At 45.3% G+C, this 16,411-nt stretch overlaps 1 protein-coding gene across 2 annotated transcripts in view; it reads right to left on the reverse strand.

Annotated features, from left to right (window-relative positions):
• LOC311522830 (serine/threonine-protein kinase PAK 6-like) overlaps positions 1-15,960 on the reverse strand; it is a 34,214-nt gene extending 18,254 nt beyond the window's left edge. The window contains exons 1-3 of one of the 2 annotated variants that reach the window (XM_084632351.1): positions 14,849-15,960; positions 13,662-13,736; positions 301-509 (exon numbers count right to left, since the gene is read on the reverse strand). In XM_084632351.1, the coding sequence (XP_084488477.1) occupies positions 301-504 (204 nt within the window). In that variant the 5' untranslated portion in view covers positions 505-509; positions 13,662-13,736; positions 14,849-15,960. Of the gene's footprint in view, positions 1-300; positions 510-13,661; positions 13,737-14,207; positions 14,387-14,848 lie in introns of those variants that run through there. The other variant, XM_084632352.1, reaches the window with a different exon arrangement.
• Between the last annotated feature and the right edge of the window lie 451 nt (positions 15,961-16,411).

Below are 16,411 nucleotides of genomic sequence, written 5' to 3' on the forward strand. Positions count from 1 at the left end.
CCTCATGACCCCCAATCTGAGAACCCCTGGGTTAGTTTAACTGCAGTAGTGTAGTTGTTTTAGTTATCGCTGAGGTTCTACTGCTGACCCTGTTTTTTCTTTAAAACAAGAGAGGTTTTACTCTGCCTTCACAGAAGATAAAACTTGATCAAAACCTATACCTTGACCTTCCCTGGTCTCCTTACAGATCACCCTGTAACATTAATAGGACATTTTTATTCTGAAGAACATAGGAGGCATTGCTTCACTTGGGCTGCACTGCATTTGAGAGAATGGGAAGGATTAACTTTCCTCTTTCACCTTCATAGGTTGAAGCTGCATCCTGGTGATTCTTGAAGGGTCTACGACTGGCTTTGGGCGTTTCAGGGTGTCGAGAATGTTCTGCCATTGAGGGGGCAGGCCAATGAATTTACCCTCTTTTGGATCGAACGAGGTGTGGACCCGATGCTGGAAGTTCTGCGGAGCAGAGATCTCCGGTCGTTTCTTCTTCTTTTTGCGGAACATGATGCCTGAATCAGAGAGATCAAATGCATTAGATCTAGTCATTTATATGGTCTTCACAGTAGTTATTGTACGGCTCCAGTTAGGGTCGCTAATTGTGGTTGGACATATTCCTGGAGGTTTCATCACACGATATAATCTTTAATTCCTGGAAACTCCAGGACAATCCCGGAGGCTTGGCAACCAAACCTACAGTTATAGCTGCATTCGAATTTCCAGTCTAACCCTTCTTTTTCCATTGCTCGTACAAATTCCTATTCACCTGAGGTTTTCCAGCCTTGGTCTTTTAGCCTAAATAGCTGAGCTTACACTAGGATCCATAAATCACTACTGATGTAGCTACCCTGTTGGGAGTAATGGGGGAGAATGTAGATAGCCGTTTTTATGACTTTGCATTTCAATCTACTCAGAATGAGGTTAGATAACAGAGAAAAAGAGCCTGAGCCCCATCTATAGCTGCCTCCACTGCCATCACCAGAGGAGCTGCATCGGCAGCGAGTTATTGCTCCTACTCTCCCGAGAGCAGAGAAGAGCAAAGAGGTTTTTTTTTTGTTTTTTTTAATTTAAGCAATGTAAGTTGAGCCAAATTTTTATCGGCAGGTAACTTTAAAAGTTGAGAGAAAACTGAGCTTTTGGTTCCGGCCTATCTGTACTTTTAAAGGGACTTTTTCTGGATGTGGGGAGGTAGGGTATTAAATCCAGAGCTGGATTTGATTTTTGTGAATGGCCCCTATTTTTATAATAGGCTGAGAATAAAGCCACAAGTCCAATACTTTTGAACTTTGAGGTGTTCAAAAGCTGAATCCCAAACTTGCAGCTCCTGACCACCTCAATACAAATAGCTAGCAAGGTCAAACTTGCTGAGGAGATTTTATCAAGTCTGGAAAAAATTAGTGGAAAATTGGTTCTTTGGTTTCAAAGTTACAAATGTTTAAAGTCAGCAATTTCATGTATCCGACCTAGAGTGTTTTCTATTTGGGGCTTTAAGGGCATGTTTAGCAGGGACACTTTACAGTCCTCCTAAAGCTGCTTGAGCCTGTAAATTCCATAAATCAAGTATCTCCAGTTCAAGAAAGTTACAAACTGTCAAGAATGCCACTGTTAGAATGATAATATTAGAAATGCAGCTTGTGAAAGGTCATGAGGAGAGAAACAGCCAGGGAGCCTTCAGCAGAGGCCTCGCATTTTAGATAGCTCAGTCTAGGTAAAATGCTTCAGCAGAGGCTCAGTGCTAAAGCTCTGTAGCATAAGCTGAGCAGCCCTAGTTTAAGCAATTTATAATCTCCACTGAAGAAAATCCCTGTTTTTTGTGCCCCTTCCTGTAACCTCTGTCTACTTGGCTATCTGTCCTTAAATTGTGAGTTCTTTGGGGGCAGGGACCGTCACTTCCTGAATGTCTAAAAAGGCCTTGCACACAGTAGACTCTGTCATGAACAAATAATAAATGGGTGAAATTCCTGACGGGTTCCTCAACAAAGTTCCTGAGGGTTACTCACCAAAACACAAACTTGAGCCTAAACTTTCTCCCCAAGCTTCACTGTCCCTAGGGTTTCCTTGCAGGACTTCCTCTGTCCTGGTCCTCTGCCTTTTTCCCCTCAGAAAGACACCCCGATCACTCTTGTATCCCATTTAGAGCGAACAACCATGAGTCAGAAGTAATTACTCTGTTCCTTTATTCAAGGTATTAACGCCTGAAGTTAGGGTGCCTCAGCAAAGGAACACTGCATTCTGATGCTGGGTTCTAGAAACCGACACACAATTACAGTTTCCTAGGCCAAAGAACTCCAGATGTAGTTATTTTATTAGCTCTTCATTTTTCTAAATTAAAAGGAAAAAATAGTGCTAATACTATGTTAAGGTGGAAAAATCAAGCACTCAAAAGGACGTCAGTCCTGCAAATTAAAGTTATTCCCAGAAGTTGATTATGTTGCATACATAGAATTTTCTTTATCTCTTTCTCTTGTTCAATTTAAACCTTAACATATTATTGTTTGTTGATAATACATACAGGAAATACATAGGATGGGCAGTTACCATCTTTTACTTATGTGTTTGTATAGTGCCTAGCACGTGACTCGGGCACCTAGATGCTACTGAATTACAATAAATAAATAAATATTATTATTAACATTGTGGGAGAAAGTAGAGATTCTGGATTTTCCTAAATTTGCGGTTCAATTTCCCAACCTTAATATTACATTAGTGCTGGATGCACTATTGTATTATCTGTACAGAACCACTGGTGTACATAGACACTTCCTGATCTTTCCCTCTATCCAACAGCAGATTTTGCACCCCCACCAAGCTCTTATACTTCAGAAAGATCTTTCTCCCTTCCCAGTACCTCAGCTTTAGATTATTTTGAGGGAAAAGTATTTCATGGGTCAAAGACAACAGTGAATATAGAGAAAATAATTTGTTTCACAGTAGAGACACAAACATTTCTGGTGATATTTTCCTTACATGCTATACACTTCAATATCATGCTCTCTTAATGGTATAATGCTGTACATAATTCACATTGTTACATTTAGAGCTACAGTTTAAAGCAGTGTACAGTGGTTAAAAAGTGATTATTTAACATACTGCTGTATTTCCTGTACTTAGGGCCTGGAGCCTGCAAAAACGTATGCACATGCTTAACTTTACTACCATGCACAGTTCCCTTGAAACAGTAGGGAGGGGATGGAATCAATCAACTTACGGTAGTAAAGTTAATCATGTGCATTAAGCATTTGCAGGATCGGGGCCTTACACTGTATATCACAGCAGGGCATTTATACGGACTTTTCAAATGCAAACACAGCATTACTGTGCTGCATCAAAATGCTCACAAGAGACCCCAGACTTATTATTCCATCTGAAAAACAGAGAAGCAATGTAGAGAAAAGCCAGCCAAATAAAAGCCCATTTAGAGAAGCACTGTGAGACCACACTTCTGCACCTGAGAGGGTGCGCTGCCAGAACCCTCTTTGCTTTGGAGGTAATTCCAATGGCACCCAGGGCACATATGCTCTAATGGTGAGCTCACTGGGGCAGTGATGGTCTTTGTTCTGTATCTGTATAGAGCCCAGCACAGTGGGGTCCTGGTCCATGACTGGGGCTCCTAAATACTACTGCAATTCAGATAATAAATAATGAGAAATAATTCTGGAGACAATTCTTGAAGGAGAAGAACTACAGAAGATTTCCTGGAAAAGGGAAGTGACCTGCTAGCTACTCTTTTTGGCACTGTTCAGAGGACAGGTGGGGCTACTAGAGAGGCTCCACAGCATTTGACATAAATCAGGAAGTGGGAAGGACTGGATAAAGTGCTCTAAATCTCAACTCTCTGCTGGGACAAGAAGTGTGTCAATAATTATTAAATAAAACCTCTTCACTGAGCCATGAGGAAGGAAACATACATTCCTAAACTGAGTAACCAAGTGATCGTATTGTTTTAACCCTTGTTCTTCCTCATCTACCCCCTCCCTACTCTTTGTAGCCTCCCTCATTGCATCCCATACATAATTATACTTTGGACTCTACCAAATTCACAGCTGAAAAACGTGTCACGGACCTTGAAATCTGATCTTGTGTGTGCTTTTACCCTGTACTATACAGATTTCACAGGGGAGACCAGTGTTTCTCAAATTGGGGGTCCTGACCCAAAAGGGAGTTGCAGGGGGGGTCACAAGGTTATTTAGGGGGGTTTCAATATTGCCACCCTTACTTCTCCACTGCCTTCAGAACTGGGTGGCCGGAGAGTGGCAGCCGTTCAGCAGGCACCCAGCTCTGAAGGCAGCGCTGCCGTCAGCAGCAGTGCAGAAGTAAGGGTAGCAGTAGTGCAACCCCCCCTACAATAACCTTGCAAACCCCCCCACCCCCCCACACACACATTATTCCTTTTTGGGTCAGGATCCCAACAATTATATCATGAAATTTCAGATTTAAATAGCTGAAATCATGAAATTTACTATTTTTTAAATCCTTATGACTGTGAAATTGACCAAAATGGGCGGTGAATTTGGTAGATCGTGAATTATACTGTAAGATCTACAGGGCAAGGACAATGGCTTTCTATTTGTTTGTAAAGCCCCTAGCACACTTTGTGGTGCTGTAAAAATAAATCCATAAATAATAACTAGTTGCATTCCTTTATGATTCAGTATGATTGGATTTTATGTGTGAATTACTGAATTAAAATGTTCACTTTTCCATTTGGGGCCAAATTTTCAACCAGGTTTCAAAAGTAGATCTACCCCAGCATATCACTTTGCATGTACATAAACAAAACATTGGTGCATTCACATTAGATAATTGTGCCTGCAAATCACCCTTTTGAAAGAACTTACTGCATTGGTATAGACAAAAGTATGGTTCACATATGCAGAAATATGTATCCATTAAGTTCATGGTCACATTTACAGCAGCTGTCTGAAAATTGGCCTTTGTGTCTTTTTGGCTAGTAGTAAGAGTATCATAATGATAAAATGCATCCAACCCTGGAAACCTACGTGTACCTCTGGGTTTCCAATTACATTTGCTTTACATTGATTGCTTTGATTATAAATACAGTCTGATATTGGACAGGTGGTTGTAGTTTAAATGAACACGGTCAGGATAAAAAAATCATATTAAAAATAGGTATCTAAATTCCCATCATCTTTAATAATCCTTTAGGTTTTCCATTTTACTCAGCTTGGGCAGTGAAATGAGAGTGGTCAGTTACACTTGTTCTTCTGTATTGGCTAGAATATTTGAGTTTCCATCAGGAGAATGTTTAAATAAGAAAAACTAAAACATGCCCTTTGTTATCCAAAAACAAATTAATAAGAATATTTTTATCATATAAGACTTAGATTTTGTAAATAAACACAAAACCTATACTTTAGCCTTAAACTATTAGACAACATCCCCTTAATCTGCCATACATATCCTAGGACACTGACACCATAGTAATCTACTAGACTCTAGTCTTTTCATTCACTCCTGATAGTCCTACTGGTAGAAATGTCATAAACATAAATAATAAAAGTCACTACCCTGAGACAAAAGCAGCTGGAGATTTAAATTCTCTCAGTGATCCATTTCTGCTGCCTAGGAAACCACGTCAGATTTTTTAACTCCAGATATAGCTTTTCACAGATAATATAGTTCCAAAAGCTGTCACATCTGCTAGCGAGCAGGAGAAAAAAATCACAGACGGCAGATTCAGAGCAGTGGGAGGGATCAGCTGGAAAGGAGGGGCAAGCAGAGAGAAGGGTTAGGCTCGGATGAGAGGAAGGGGGAATTAGGTTGGAAGAAGGAAAGGAAATCAGAGTTGGAAGGAGGGATTGGGAGACAACAGAGAAACAGAGGGGCATAGAAAATGATCAGCTGGTCAGAAGAAAGAAGGAAGTAAATGGTAGCAGGAATTGTTCCTTGTTATCACACAGTATTTCAGATACTAAAGCAAATTTGCTCTTGTGCTTTGTTATTTCATCAGCTTCCCTGATATAATTATAGTTTCACTGGTGCATAGGGCAGGTATATAAACTATGACTGTCATTGTGTGTGTGCGTACGTGTATACACACACACTTGCTCGCTCTCTCTCAATCTCTCAACGTGAATGAGAGAAATAGGTAGCAGGGTGTCTGATGCTTACTTGATTATTTTTTATTTAGAACAATTTCTTACAGCAACTGAAACACCGTTTTGCTGAGAAGTTCTACCCTATGGGCATCACCATTCTGCTACCAAGCTTGGTGGGTCATGCCCTCCCTGGACCAAGAACACAGAACTCTTAGATACTGGATGGGGAAAAGTATCAATCCAGTGTCCCCAAGAGACTCCTCAGTTGTTGCTCTGAAAAGTGTTGAAGGACTACAAAGAGGGGCTGCGGGAGTTCATCCAGTCCAGCCAGGCTGCAGGCAGAGTCACTGTGATGGGCGGGAGGGGGGAGTTGAAGTTGGAGTCAGAGAGCACAGGGAGGGATCCCAGAGAACCCCCCAAACAAAAGGAAAACCCCATTAAAACTCACTGAGATGCAAGTCACAACAGTGTAATACATTTCAAGTATGGTGTATGCTAACAAGATAATTACCCATGTGTTTGGGTATGTATAATACACACAAAGTATTTTATTGCATTCCAAGCCCTATAGAATCCTAATGTTTACTGACCTGACATGATCATTATTTACTCCATGTCATAGACGTTCATAGCACTTTGCAGACAAACAAAACTGTCAGTTTCCTTCCCTAAGAGTTTTCAAATCTAAATGAAACTTTATACAGCCAGGGCTAACAACCAGTAAAGAGTGGGTGGAGGGGAAAAAAGGTGGGGGCTAATGGCAGGAGGCCAGACAGCCTCTCGATGTCACTTCCCACCCTACATCTCTATGATTCTATATTTGAAATGGGATCTCAGAGTGCGGTGTCCTGCCGTGATCCCTCTCTGCACCTTGATCTGAGGCCCTGGGCTTTGGAAATGTTGGTTTAGGTGCTTTGCTTCCCTAAAGGAAGAGATTACGTTTGCTGCTGCACTATAACTTTCAGTGTTTCAAGTCCTACATTTTTTTCTGATAATAAAGCTGTATGTCTGGCAAGATGGGTGCACCATGCAACCTAACAGCACTGCAGACTGATGTAATGCTCTAAATCCTGTGTGAACACATACCCAGGCGTACAGATTAATATTCTGTTAGAAATAAGATTAGGAGAGATTTATCTGTTATGTTGCTGGGTTTATTTTGTGACAGATGAGAAAGGAAATGCAAACTCCCAACATTTGATACATGGCTTTTACCAAAAGGATGGGAAGGACCATGAAACTAAATTGTTGGTTTTTTTCTTTTCTTGTCTCATCTATTAAGAGCAAAATAGGCCACCTAATAAATATGTCTTTCCTGAGCTTATTGTGAACAGTATTTATTGTCATGCTCCTCTGTGGTTTTTAGACATACTGGGCCAAATTTACATCTGATGACATAAAAGCTCTTTGAAAGGAAGGAGCTTTTGTACTGTGCAAATCTAATACTATCACAACCCAAACGTTAGCCAGCTTCTTTCTTTATGAAATAATAAGGCTGTATTTGACTGACAAAAGTTGGGAGGAGGGGAACTACTATCATCTTCAGGTACAGATGAGACAGAGATTAAATGACTTATTCAAGTTCACACAGGAAGCCTGTAGCACAGCCAGAGACTGAACTTTGATCTCCTGAGTCACAGCCCAGTACTTTAGCTGCAAGATCTAGAAGAGTAGCCTCACTGGGTACACCTACACAGGGATAGAAGACCTGCATTGGCGCAGGTCAGCTGACTCGGGCTGGAAGAGCTTGGGCTGCAAGGCTACAAATCACTATGGAGACCTTTGAGCTCAGGCTCTCGCTGCAGGGCTAAACATCACGATGTAGATGTAGACGTTCAGGCTCAGGCTGGAGCTGAGTTCTGGGACTCTCAACCCTTGCATCTACACAGTGACTTTTTAGCCCCTAAGCCCGAGCACCGCGAGCCCAGTCAGCTGACCCAGGCCGGCCACAGGTTTTTTATCCCTGTGTAGACGTAGCCTTTCTGTTCCTCTTATTAGATCGACTGGAGGATTAGGGTTAGCAAATACCAATGTAACACCAGCACTGCTTTTCCCAGCCTCAGAGATCAATCCACAGGACTCACTCTCAATTAGCTCTGCTGAGAGGGGGGCACCTTTCAGCCACCTTTCTCACTTGCCTTGAATCACAGATGGACACTTCCCTACATTCACAGTCCCATTCCATTCACAGTGGACACTCCAGGCACCACACAGCCCACCTGCAGATTCCCTGAGGTACATCCAAAAATGAAGATGGATTGTTTTCATTTTTAAAAAATCATGTTTTTTCACATGCTCTCCACTGGCCATCATAACAGACTGCTCATTAATTCAAGACACTGTGGAGACATTTGCTAAGCTTGCCCTTCCTTGGGACTCACTATATAAGGGCAGGAAGATCCCAAGCCCTGATTCTCCATTTGTCCTGCACCTTGCGAAGTCATCTACATCTGTGCAAAGGGTGCTACCAAATCAAAATGGTAGCATTTTACACTCACTGTGCCCAGATGTAACTGCCCACGCAATGAAGACTCAGGCCTCAGGATGCGTGCCTTAGCAATGTGGTGGAAATGTGCTGAGATGGCAGGAGCATGCCACCTGATCATGATGACACCAATAGCTAGGCTAGCAAGGTTTTGGAGACAATTTTAACGACTTCCAAACAATAATAAAGACAAGTTGATTCCCCACTTGTCATAATGTAGGTAATAACACATTGCTTTGCAGTCACGCAGTTCAAAGTGCTTTATGAAAACACTAAACCTGCCACCAGCCTGTGACACTGGTCAATTGTATTATCCCCATTTTACAGATGGAGAACTGAGGCACAGAGCTGTAAAGTGACTTACCCCAAACCTAGGGTGACCAGGTGTCTGGTTTTTGACGGGCATGCCCCGTAGAAAAGGGACCCTGGTGGCTCTGGTCAGCACCACCGACCAGACAGTTAAAAGTCCGGTCAGCGGTGCTGCGGCGCTAAGGCAGGTTAGTCCCTACCTGTCCTGGCTGAAACCGCACTGCGCCCCAGAAGCAGTCAGCAGGTCTGTCTCCTAGGTGGGGGAGTCCACAGGCCCCCCTCCGCCCCTGAGCACTGGCTCCGCACTCTCATTGGCCAGTGGGAGCTGGGGTGGTGGTGATCCCTGCGGGTGAGAGCAGTGCGTGGAGCCTCCTGCCCGTGCCCACTCCCCTCCGCCTAGGACCCGGACCTGCTGGCTGCTTCTGGAGCACGCACAGTGTGGTGCCAGGACAGGCAGGCAGTCTGCCTTAGCCCCCGCACTGTACCACTGACTGGGAGCCGCCGGAGGTAAGCCCACGCCCCAACCCCAAGCCCCAACCTCCTGCCTCAAACTGCAGCCCCCTCCCGCACTCCAAATCCCCCTGCTCCACCCCCCAACCTGGAGCCTCCTCCTGCACCCCAAACCCCTCATTTCTGGCCCCACCCCAGAACCCACACCCCCAGCTGGAGTCCTCACCCCGCTCCTGCACCCCAACCCCTGCCCTAGCCCAGCGAAAGTGAGTGAGGGTGGAGGAGAGGGAGCCACCGAGGGAGAGGGAATGTAGTGAGTGGGGGACGGGGGCCTTAGGGAAGGGGCGGGTCTAGGATTTTTTTTGTGTGACTAGAAAATTGGCAATCCTACCCAAACCATACAGTGAGTCATATAAACTGATCTTAGAACCTAGACCCTGACTGATCCCCAGCCCCCTGCTGTACCCACTACACTAAAATGACCCTGCAGCCACAATTCAGACCACACCTCCTCTCAGGTATCGGTTATTTTGTCACCCAGCTCTTAGACTACAGAAGGGATGGGAATGGGAGGAGCCTCTGATTTGTAAGGGCAACAACATCATCATATATAGGGTGAAGACACATTTCTTATAAAGGGTTTTGAAGGGACCAGGAGCCTGGATTTTTATTTTATCCAACTATGTTAATGTTTGACTCTTATGTAAGACCAAGGCAATCAATCTAAAAACAAAAGTAATATCAATACTGCTCAAGGGTTAATTCAGCAAGGTAGCAGCACAAACCTGCTGCCACCCAGGAACCCGAGTTTGCCCTTTAGATACCGTGCAGGAGCTACGTTAAATGGATATGGCCCGATTCTCCCCTCCAGTGCACCTGGTTTACACTGTAACCAAAAGGATAGTTTGGATTAAGAAGCGAAGGAGAAGTTAGGCTAACGGGGGTCCAAACCCTCGGTGTAGAGGAGTAGGGGAAATTGAAGTTGCTAGTGTGAGAAAAGGCAAAGATAAGTTGGAGACAGTGTGTTATGGGAAAGTAAGAGTGAGCAAGGACGTGACCCAGGGCTTTGTTACCATTATGTTTGGATTATAACTGGTTTAAGCAACGTTTTTAATAAATGTTTATGAAAATTGTGAATGGTTTATTAAAATGTTATCTATATTGCTAGTATGCGAAGGACATTGGTGCAGATGTCAATTTAAATAATGTGCAGTGTAAAGAGCCAATAAGAAGGTGGAAGCAATAGAATTATGGTAAAGGACAGTTTAACGTTAATGAGTACTATAATACAGTATAAAAGGAGCAGTTTTGCTAAATTGGAAGGGAGAGCTGCAGTTGGCATCCAAAGGATACCATTATGCCAGCAGTGAGTGGAGGGGGTGTCCAGTGGCCGACGATGGGGGTGGGTGTGCAAGGCTGGTGGCGGGGTGAAGATGCAGCACACAGGGTCGGCCACTCCTCATGCTGGTCCATCAGTGCAGCCCCCACCCCAAGCCAGCTCTCAGGCCCTGCCCTGCATCCTGTTTCTGGCCAGCACTGGCTGCACACTGCGAGCTCTGGTGGCTGGTGAGAATGGGCAGGTGCCAGGCAGCAGCCATTACGTGTTGCCTCTGTAGCCCACCCATCAGCCCTTTACGTGCTCCTCCTCTTGCTGTCCTCTCCCTGCTTTGCTCCTTCGCCCCTACACCCCAGCCCCGCTGTTCCTTCATAACCCCCTGGCGGGGCGTGTCCCGCTCCCAGAGCTGTGCAGGGAACCAGCCTCTGGTCAGAGCGCTCAGCTCACCAGCAGCCTGGCTGGCAGGCTCCTTCCTTCCCCCACTGCCTCTGGCTGGGCCGGCACCCTGGGAAAGCCCAAGACCCTCCGGCCTGGGATGTTGGCCAGGAGGAGCCGAGCCTTGCATGTGCCAAAGCCCCGCACAGCGCTGGTACGGGGAAGCCTCTCCGCCCTTCAGCTAAGCTCTGGAGTGGGGCGGGGGAAGTGATTTCCAGCCTGTTCACACCCCGAACCTGCTGACTCCACGGCAGCCCTGGGGCAGGAGCTTAGCCCCCCTCTTCACCCCCCTTCCCCTGCCCTGGGTCCTGCCCAAGGGAGCGCAGGGCTGCTCCATCCCCTAGGCACCCTTCCCTACTGAGCCACCTCTCTGGCCCATTTTCTGAAGTTCCTGCAGCCAGGTTCCCTGAGCCCTGGTGCACAATGCAGCCTTAGGGCTTAACCCCTTCCTGCCCCTTCCTTCCTTCCTGTAGCCAGTGGGGAGGTGGTGGCAACAGGAGGCAGCTGGGTTATGTCGGTGGCCAGCAGCAGCCTGGAGGTGTTAGCTGCCTTTCGACACTGTATGGGCAGGAAGGAACAAGCTGTTTCCAGCCGGAGGGGGACAGCGGAGAAGAAGAGATGAGCTCTGCAAAGACACAAGCCAGGTCATCCCTTCCTCCTCTCCTCCTCCCCTGCGGCTGGAAGCAGCTCCCATCCCTTCCCTCCTGAACAGTGCCAAAAGGCTGCTGCTGGCCACATTCTGGTGTAAACGCTGGTAGAATTTGGGGGCCTTCATTCCCCCCCCCACCACGTTGCCTTGGGAAGGTGCAATGCCATGTACCAGGAGAGGCAGGTCCATCCCAGGGGCCCAGCCAGGCATGGAGGGCAGAGAGCGCTGGCAGAGAAGTTCGGGTTGGTGACCCCCCCGTGTGAGAGAGGTGTACGGGAGTGTGTGTGTGTGTCACCTCTCCCCATGGAGGGGGAGGAGGTGTGTGTGTCACCCCTCCCTATGTGAACCCTAAAGCCTTAAAGATAAGAAGGTAAATAAAAAGAATTTAACTATGCAGTATTTCTTTTTAATGGGGGCTCAGTCAACTTCATGTTAATTTTAACATTTGTACTGCATAGTTCTGATTGATGGCCGTTGAACTCACTTGAATACGAGTAATTTTACCAGGTGTCCCATATTCAGCAGAGGGAAATATGGTCACCCTATTTTTTAATAAAGTTTGGTTGTATCATTCAAAGTGTTGCCTAGTGATCCTACTAAACAGTTTTTCTGAAACGAACCTAGAAGCTTGAATCTGAAAACCAAGCTGGGTTTTCTTGGACCTTTATGTTTAACAACTCAGTATTAATTGGGAACATTTCAGCATAAAGGTTAACAAATGTTGACAGCATTGGTATAACCCATTCATATCAACAGAGATGCACAGGAGCAAAAGTGATGTGATAGAGTGGAAAATTGGTCCCATGGTTTAGATCCTGATCTGGCAGGGTCTGAGATTGGTGTGATGATAAATGTGCTCTCCCCTAACCTCTGGGGCTGAGGAGGGTAGCATCTTATGTTAACCACCAGAGATTCTGTCACTGACTGAAGAGGAGTGTTAACTGGATTCCCAGGGCATTATGTCTGAGCCAGACCAACGGAGCATTATGGTGACATGGGGCCTTAGATACCATCCTTCTACAAAGATAGATAAACCTTGATTATCAGGAACAAAAATCATGGAGTCTAGGTCTGAAAATAAAATATTGTATGATCCAGGGGAATGGGATGTATGTAGTTAAATGCATTTTTACTTACAATTAGAGCTAATCTGTCTAATTGTTTCAAACAGTTTACTCGACATATTTAGCCTTTTCTCGCTGCTCATGAATTGTCTTTGAACCGATTGTGATTTTTACGAACACATCAAATAGTTTTGACAAACATGTTTGACCTGTGGGTTGTTCACAAACTGTTCACAGCAAATATCCAGTTAGGAACGGATACTGAGAATTCGTTATTTGACGTTTGGGACTGGTCACCCAGCTCGCATGCTGTTGTTTCTGTTCCATGATAGGATGCTGAACTTTTACCAAGTACATACACTTTCCTCTGTAAGGAATTTTGTTTAGTCACAAAACAAAATTTTGTTTCTCAGTTAACTGACTCTCACCTACTGGGCCCCAGATTCTCTCTCATGAATGTTCTTACACACAAAATGTTTTTCACATGAATGTTCACAGGCAGCACACCACAGAGGGGCACTTACAGGCTGCTTTGAAGCCCAGTTGCTAATATTACAAACAGGTCTTTATACTAGTTGACCAGCCTATTTACTAATAGCTTATTTATAAGCCATTGTTCATACATATCAATATGCTGCACAATGTGAGCATCAATACACAGTCTTACCACATGATTAATGACTTGACTGCTTCGGGGAGAGAGAATTTATACAATGCCAGTATAGCAGCACCCCTTTCACAAGCAGCAATTTAGGGATTCAGCTGCACTGGGCATTGTCTTAGGATGGGCTTCAAAAGGGGGATTGGCCTTTTATCTTTTCAGCAAATGCCTCATTTTGTACATATTCCCAAGCCCCACCTTTGAGTACTCACTTACCAGCTATGTGCTTCTCTTCTTCTTCTCAGACTACTTCACTGTTCGGTCCTCCAGTACATTAAGTCACTTAATATCCTGGCAAACAAGAGGAGAAATGGATCAGTAAATATTACTGGACAATTGCCACACAGACCTACCTTCTCCATGTGTGTGTGCATAGGTGTATGAGTGTGTGTGTGTGAGAGAGATCACTTGGTTAAAAGAGATTGTGTGTACATTGCCAATGTAAATCTGACAAATGGTTTTCAAATAGTATGAAATTAGCCAGTTTCCTGATACTTCAGATATACAACACAATATGTCAGCAGCTGTGCTGAAAGGGTCTTAGCTGACATAGCAAAGAAGAAATGCAGGGATATGGGCATGAGGGGTTTTAGCTGGTGAATCAATAAGTATCTCTGATAGGTATGGTGAGGGTCCCTGCAGATATAAGGGGCTCCCTGGAGATATTGTTACATCTTGCATACAGAGAGCCAGTAGGCATGTTCCTGACATGGGCTGTCTGCTTTCCCAAGCATCATCAGGGGTGACTTTAACCTTCCTCACCAACTGCCAAGTCCAGCAAGGCATTTTCTTTCCATGCTCCACGTTGTTGACAGCTTACACTAACAGGTCCCAAATGCCACGTCCCCGTAAGAGACACACATTCTTGCTTGTCTAAAGGGGATGGGGAGGTGAAAGAAAGGAGATCTCACTGACTGTCCCACTGTGAGAATGCCAGTAGAGGACAATTCTGAGTAGAAAAAGGGCTGCAGGGAAACTACCACTGCCATCCAGCAAACCCGATTGGTGGACGGTGTTGCTGGGCTATAGGAGTAAAGATGGAGTAAATTCCTTCCCAAAGGAGCCCAGGTCCCAGTTTTCTTTCCCTTCCAGAACCAGATCTGAAGGGAAAAGCTCCACAAACCCCACTGCTCTCCTCTCACATTGCCCTAAAGTGGTATTGCCAACACACAAGAGCTCAGCACATGCATTCCTGGCACTGCTAAGATTGAAAATGCAGCTCCAAAGAGAAGGGGTTAACCCATAGAAGCACAGCCACTGAGAGGTTAGTTTAAACTGACAAACCTAGTCCTCTGTAAACAGAGGAAACAAATCACATGAAACCGCAGCCATTAGAATGTTGTTGTTTTAAATACAAAAAGCAAACCCAGTGACCGTCCCCAGACCTGCGATCTGAAGCTTACCCCAGATTTCTCACTGCTCCGGAACCAGTGGTGAGGTGGAAATATTCTCACGCTGGAATCCGTTGACTCTCCGAGAAACTTGAGAGAGAAAGGAGAAGGCAAGAGAGAGCGGGAGAGAAGGGGGCGGAGGCAGCTCTGACATGTTTGTACAGTGCCTGGTTCACCTAGCTGTGAATTTGATTTCAGGGTGTGGTGGTAGATGAGACACAGAAATGTTCAGCGCTGGAAAGTTTCAGGCTCTCATTGCAAAGAGCATGATGAATGTTGACACTGGGGCCTCATGAGATCCTCCTTCCTCCTCCTCATCACCATCTCCCTTTGGACTCTGGAAGGGACAGAAGAGAGAAGGTGCTCAGAGTCGTACTAGAGCAATGAGGTTTGCTGGGTCTCAGACAAGAACCTCTGCAAGGTCGCCACCTTGCAGCCCTCCTCACTGGCTGACCTATTAATGCTCCAACTTGCTGTTACCGCACTTCGCTCATTTCCACTGCCTTGGGGCCTAGAGCTGCTGCAGTTCCTAATGAATCCCGACGTCTCCTGCTGTGTTGTGAATTTCAGGACCTGCCGCAAATTCCTAGTCATTCCTGGCAGGTGGAGCTTTGATCATTTGATATGTGTCTGGATAGATGATAATTAATTTGCATTGCAGATGTGCAGCACATGACCTGGTGCCAATACTTTCCCTCTGTAGCTTGCCACAAGTCAGTGCTGTGTGATTTACTGTTTAGTATCACCCTATGACCCTGTTGCTTTGATTGTGCTGTGGCTTGGGGCTTATTGACTCCTGGAAATGTACATTTCTGCGTCAGTGACTTCTGTCTGCTGGAACATCAGCCAGCAGAGGGGGAGGGGAAGAGATGGAACATGGATGAGGAACAGGAGGAGGTCAGAGTTCATGTCTGCCAAAGCCATCAACAGCTCTTTCCCTAGAGCAAATAAAGGGGACTCTTGCCTTATTGCAACAGTCTATTGCAAACAATGCCAGTCTAAACACCAAGATGATTAGGTCCAAAGAGCAAAGATAAAAATACCCTCAGCCCTCACTGTGTAATTTACTCCCTTTTGTGTGTGTGTGTGTGTTTTGCTAACATGGTATTAAATTTAAAAAAAAAAAAATCCATGATGTAAGTAACCCTGATTAATTAAACTGACATGGGCACCACGGACAGATATCATGGCCCAGTGAATGGGGCAGAGAAGTGGGACTCAGGAGACCTGGGTCCGAATTCTGACCCTGCCACTGACTGGCTGCGTCCCCTCGGGTAAGTCACCTCCAAGTGCCTCAGTTTCCCCTCCCACTACTTCACTTGTCTATTTAGATTACAAGCTCTTCAGGACAGGGTGTCTTTTACTATGTATATGTACAGTGCCCAGGACAATAGGCCCAGGATCTCAGCTGGGATCTATAGGAACGACTGTAGTACAGAGAATCATGAGGATAATACCGAGGGCAGGTCTACACTGGAAACGCTACATTGGCGCAGCTGCATCAATGCAGCTGTGCCGCTGCAGCGTGTCTGGTGAAGACACTCTATGCCGACAGGAGAGCGCTCTCCCGTCGGC

Source organism: Lepidochelys olivacea, assembly GCF_965140295.1.
Source record: "Lepidochelys olivacea isolate rLepOli2 genome assembly, chromosome: 6".
NCBI classification, from domain to species: Eukaryota; Metazoa; Chordata; order Testudines; family Cheloniidae; genus Lepidochelys; species Lepidochelys olivacea.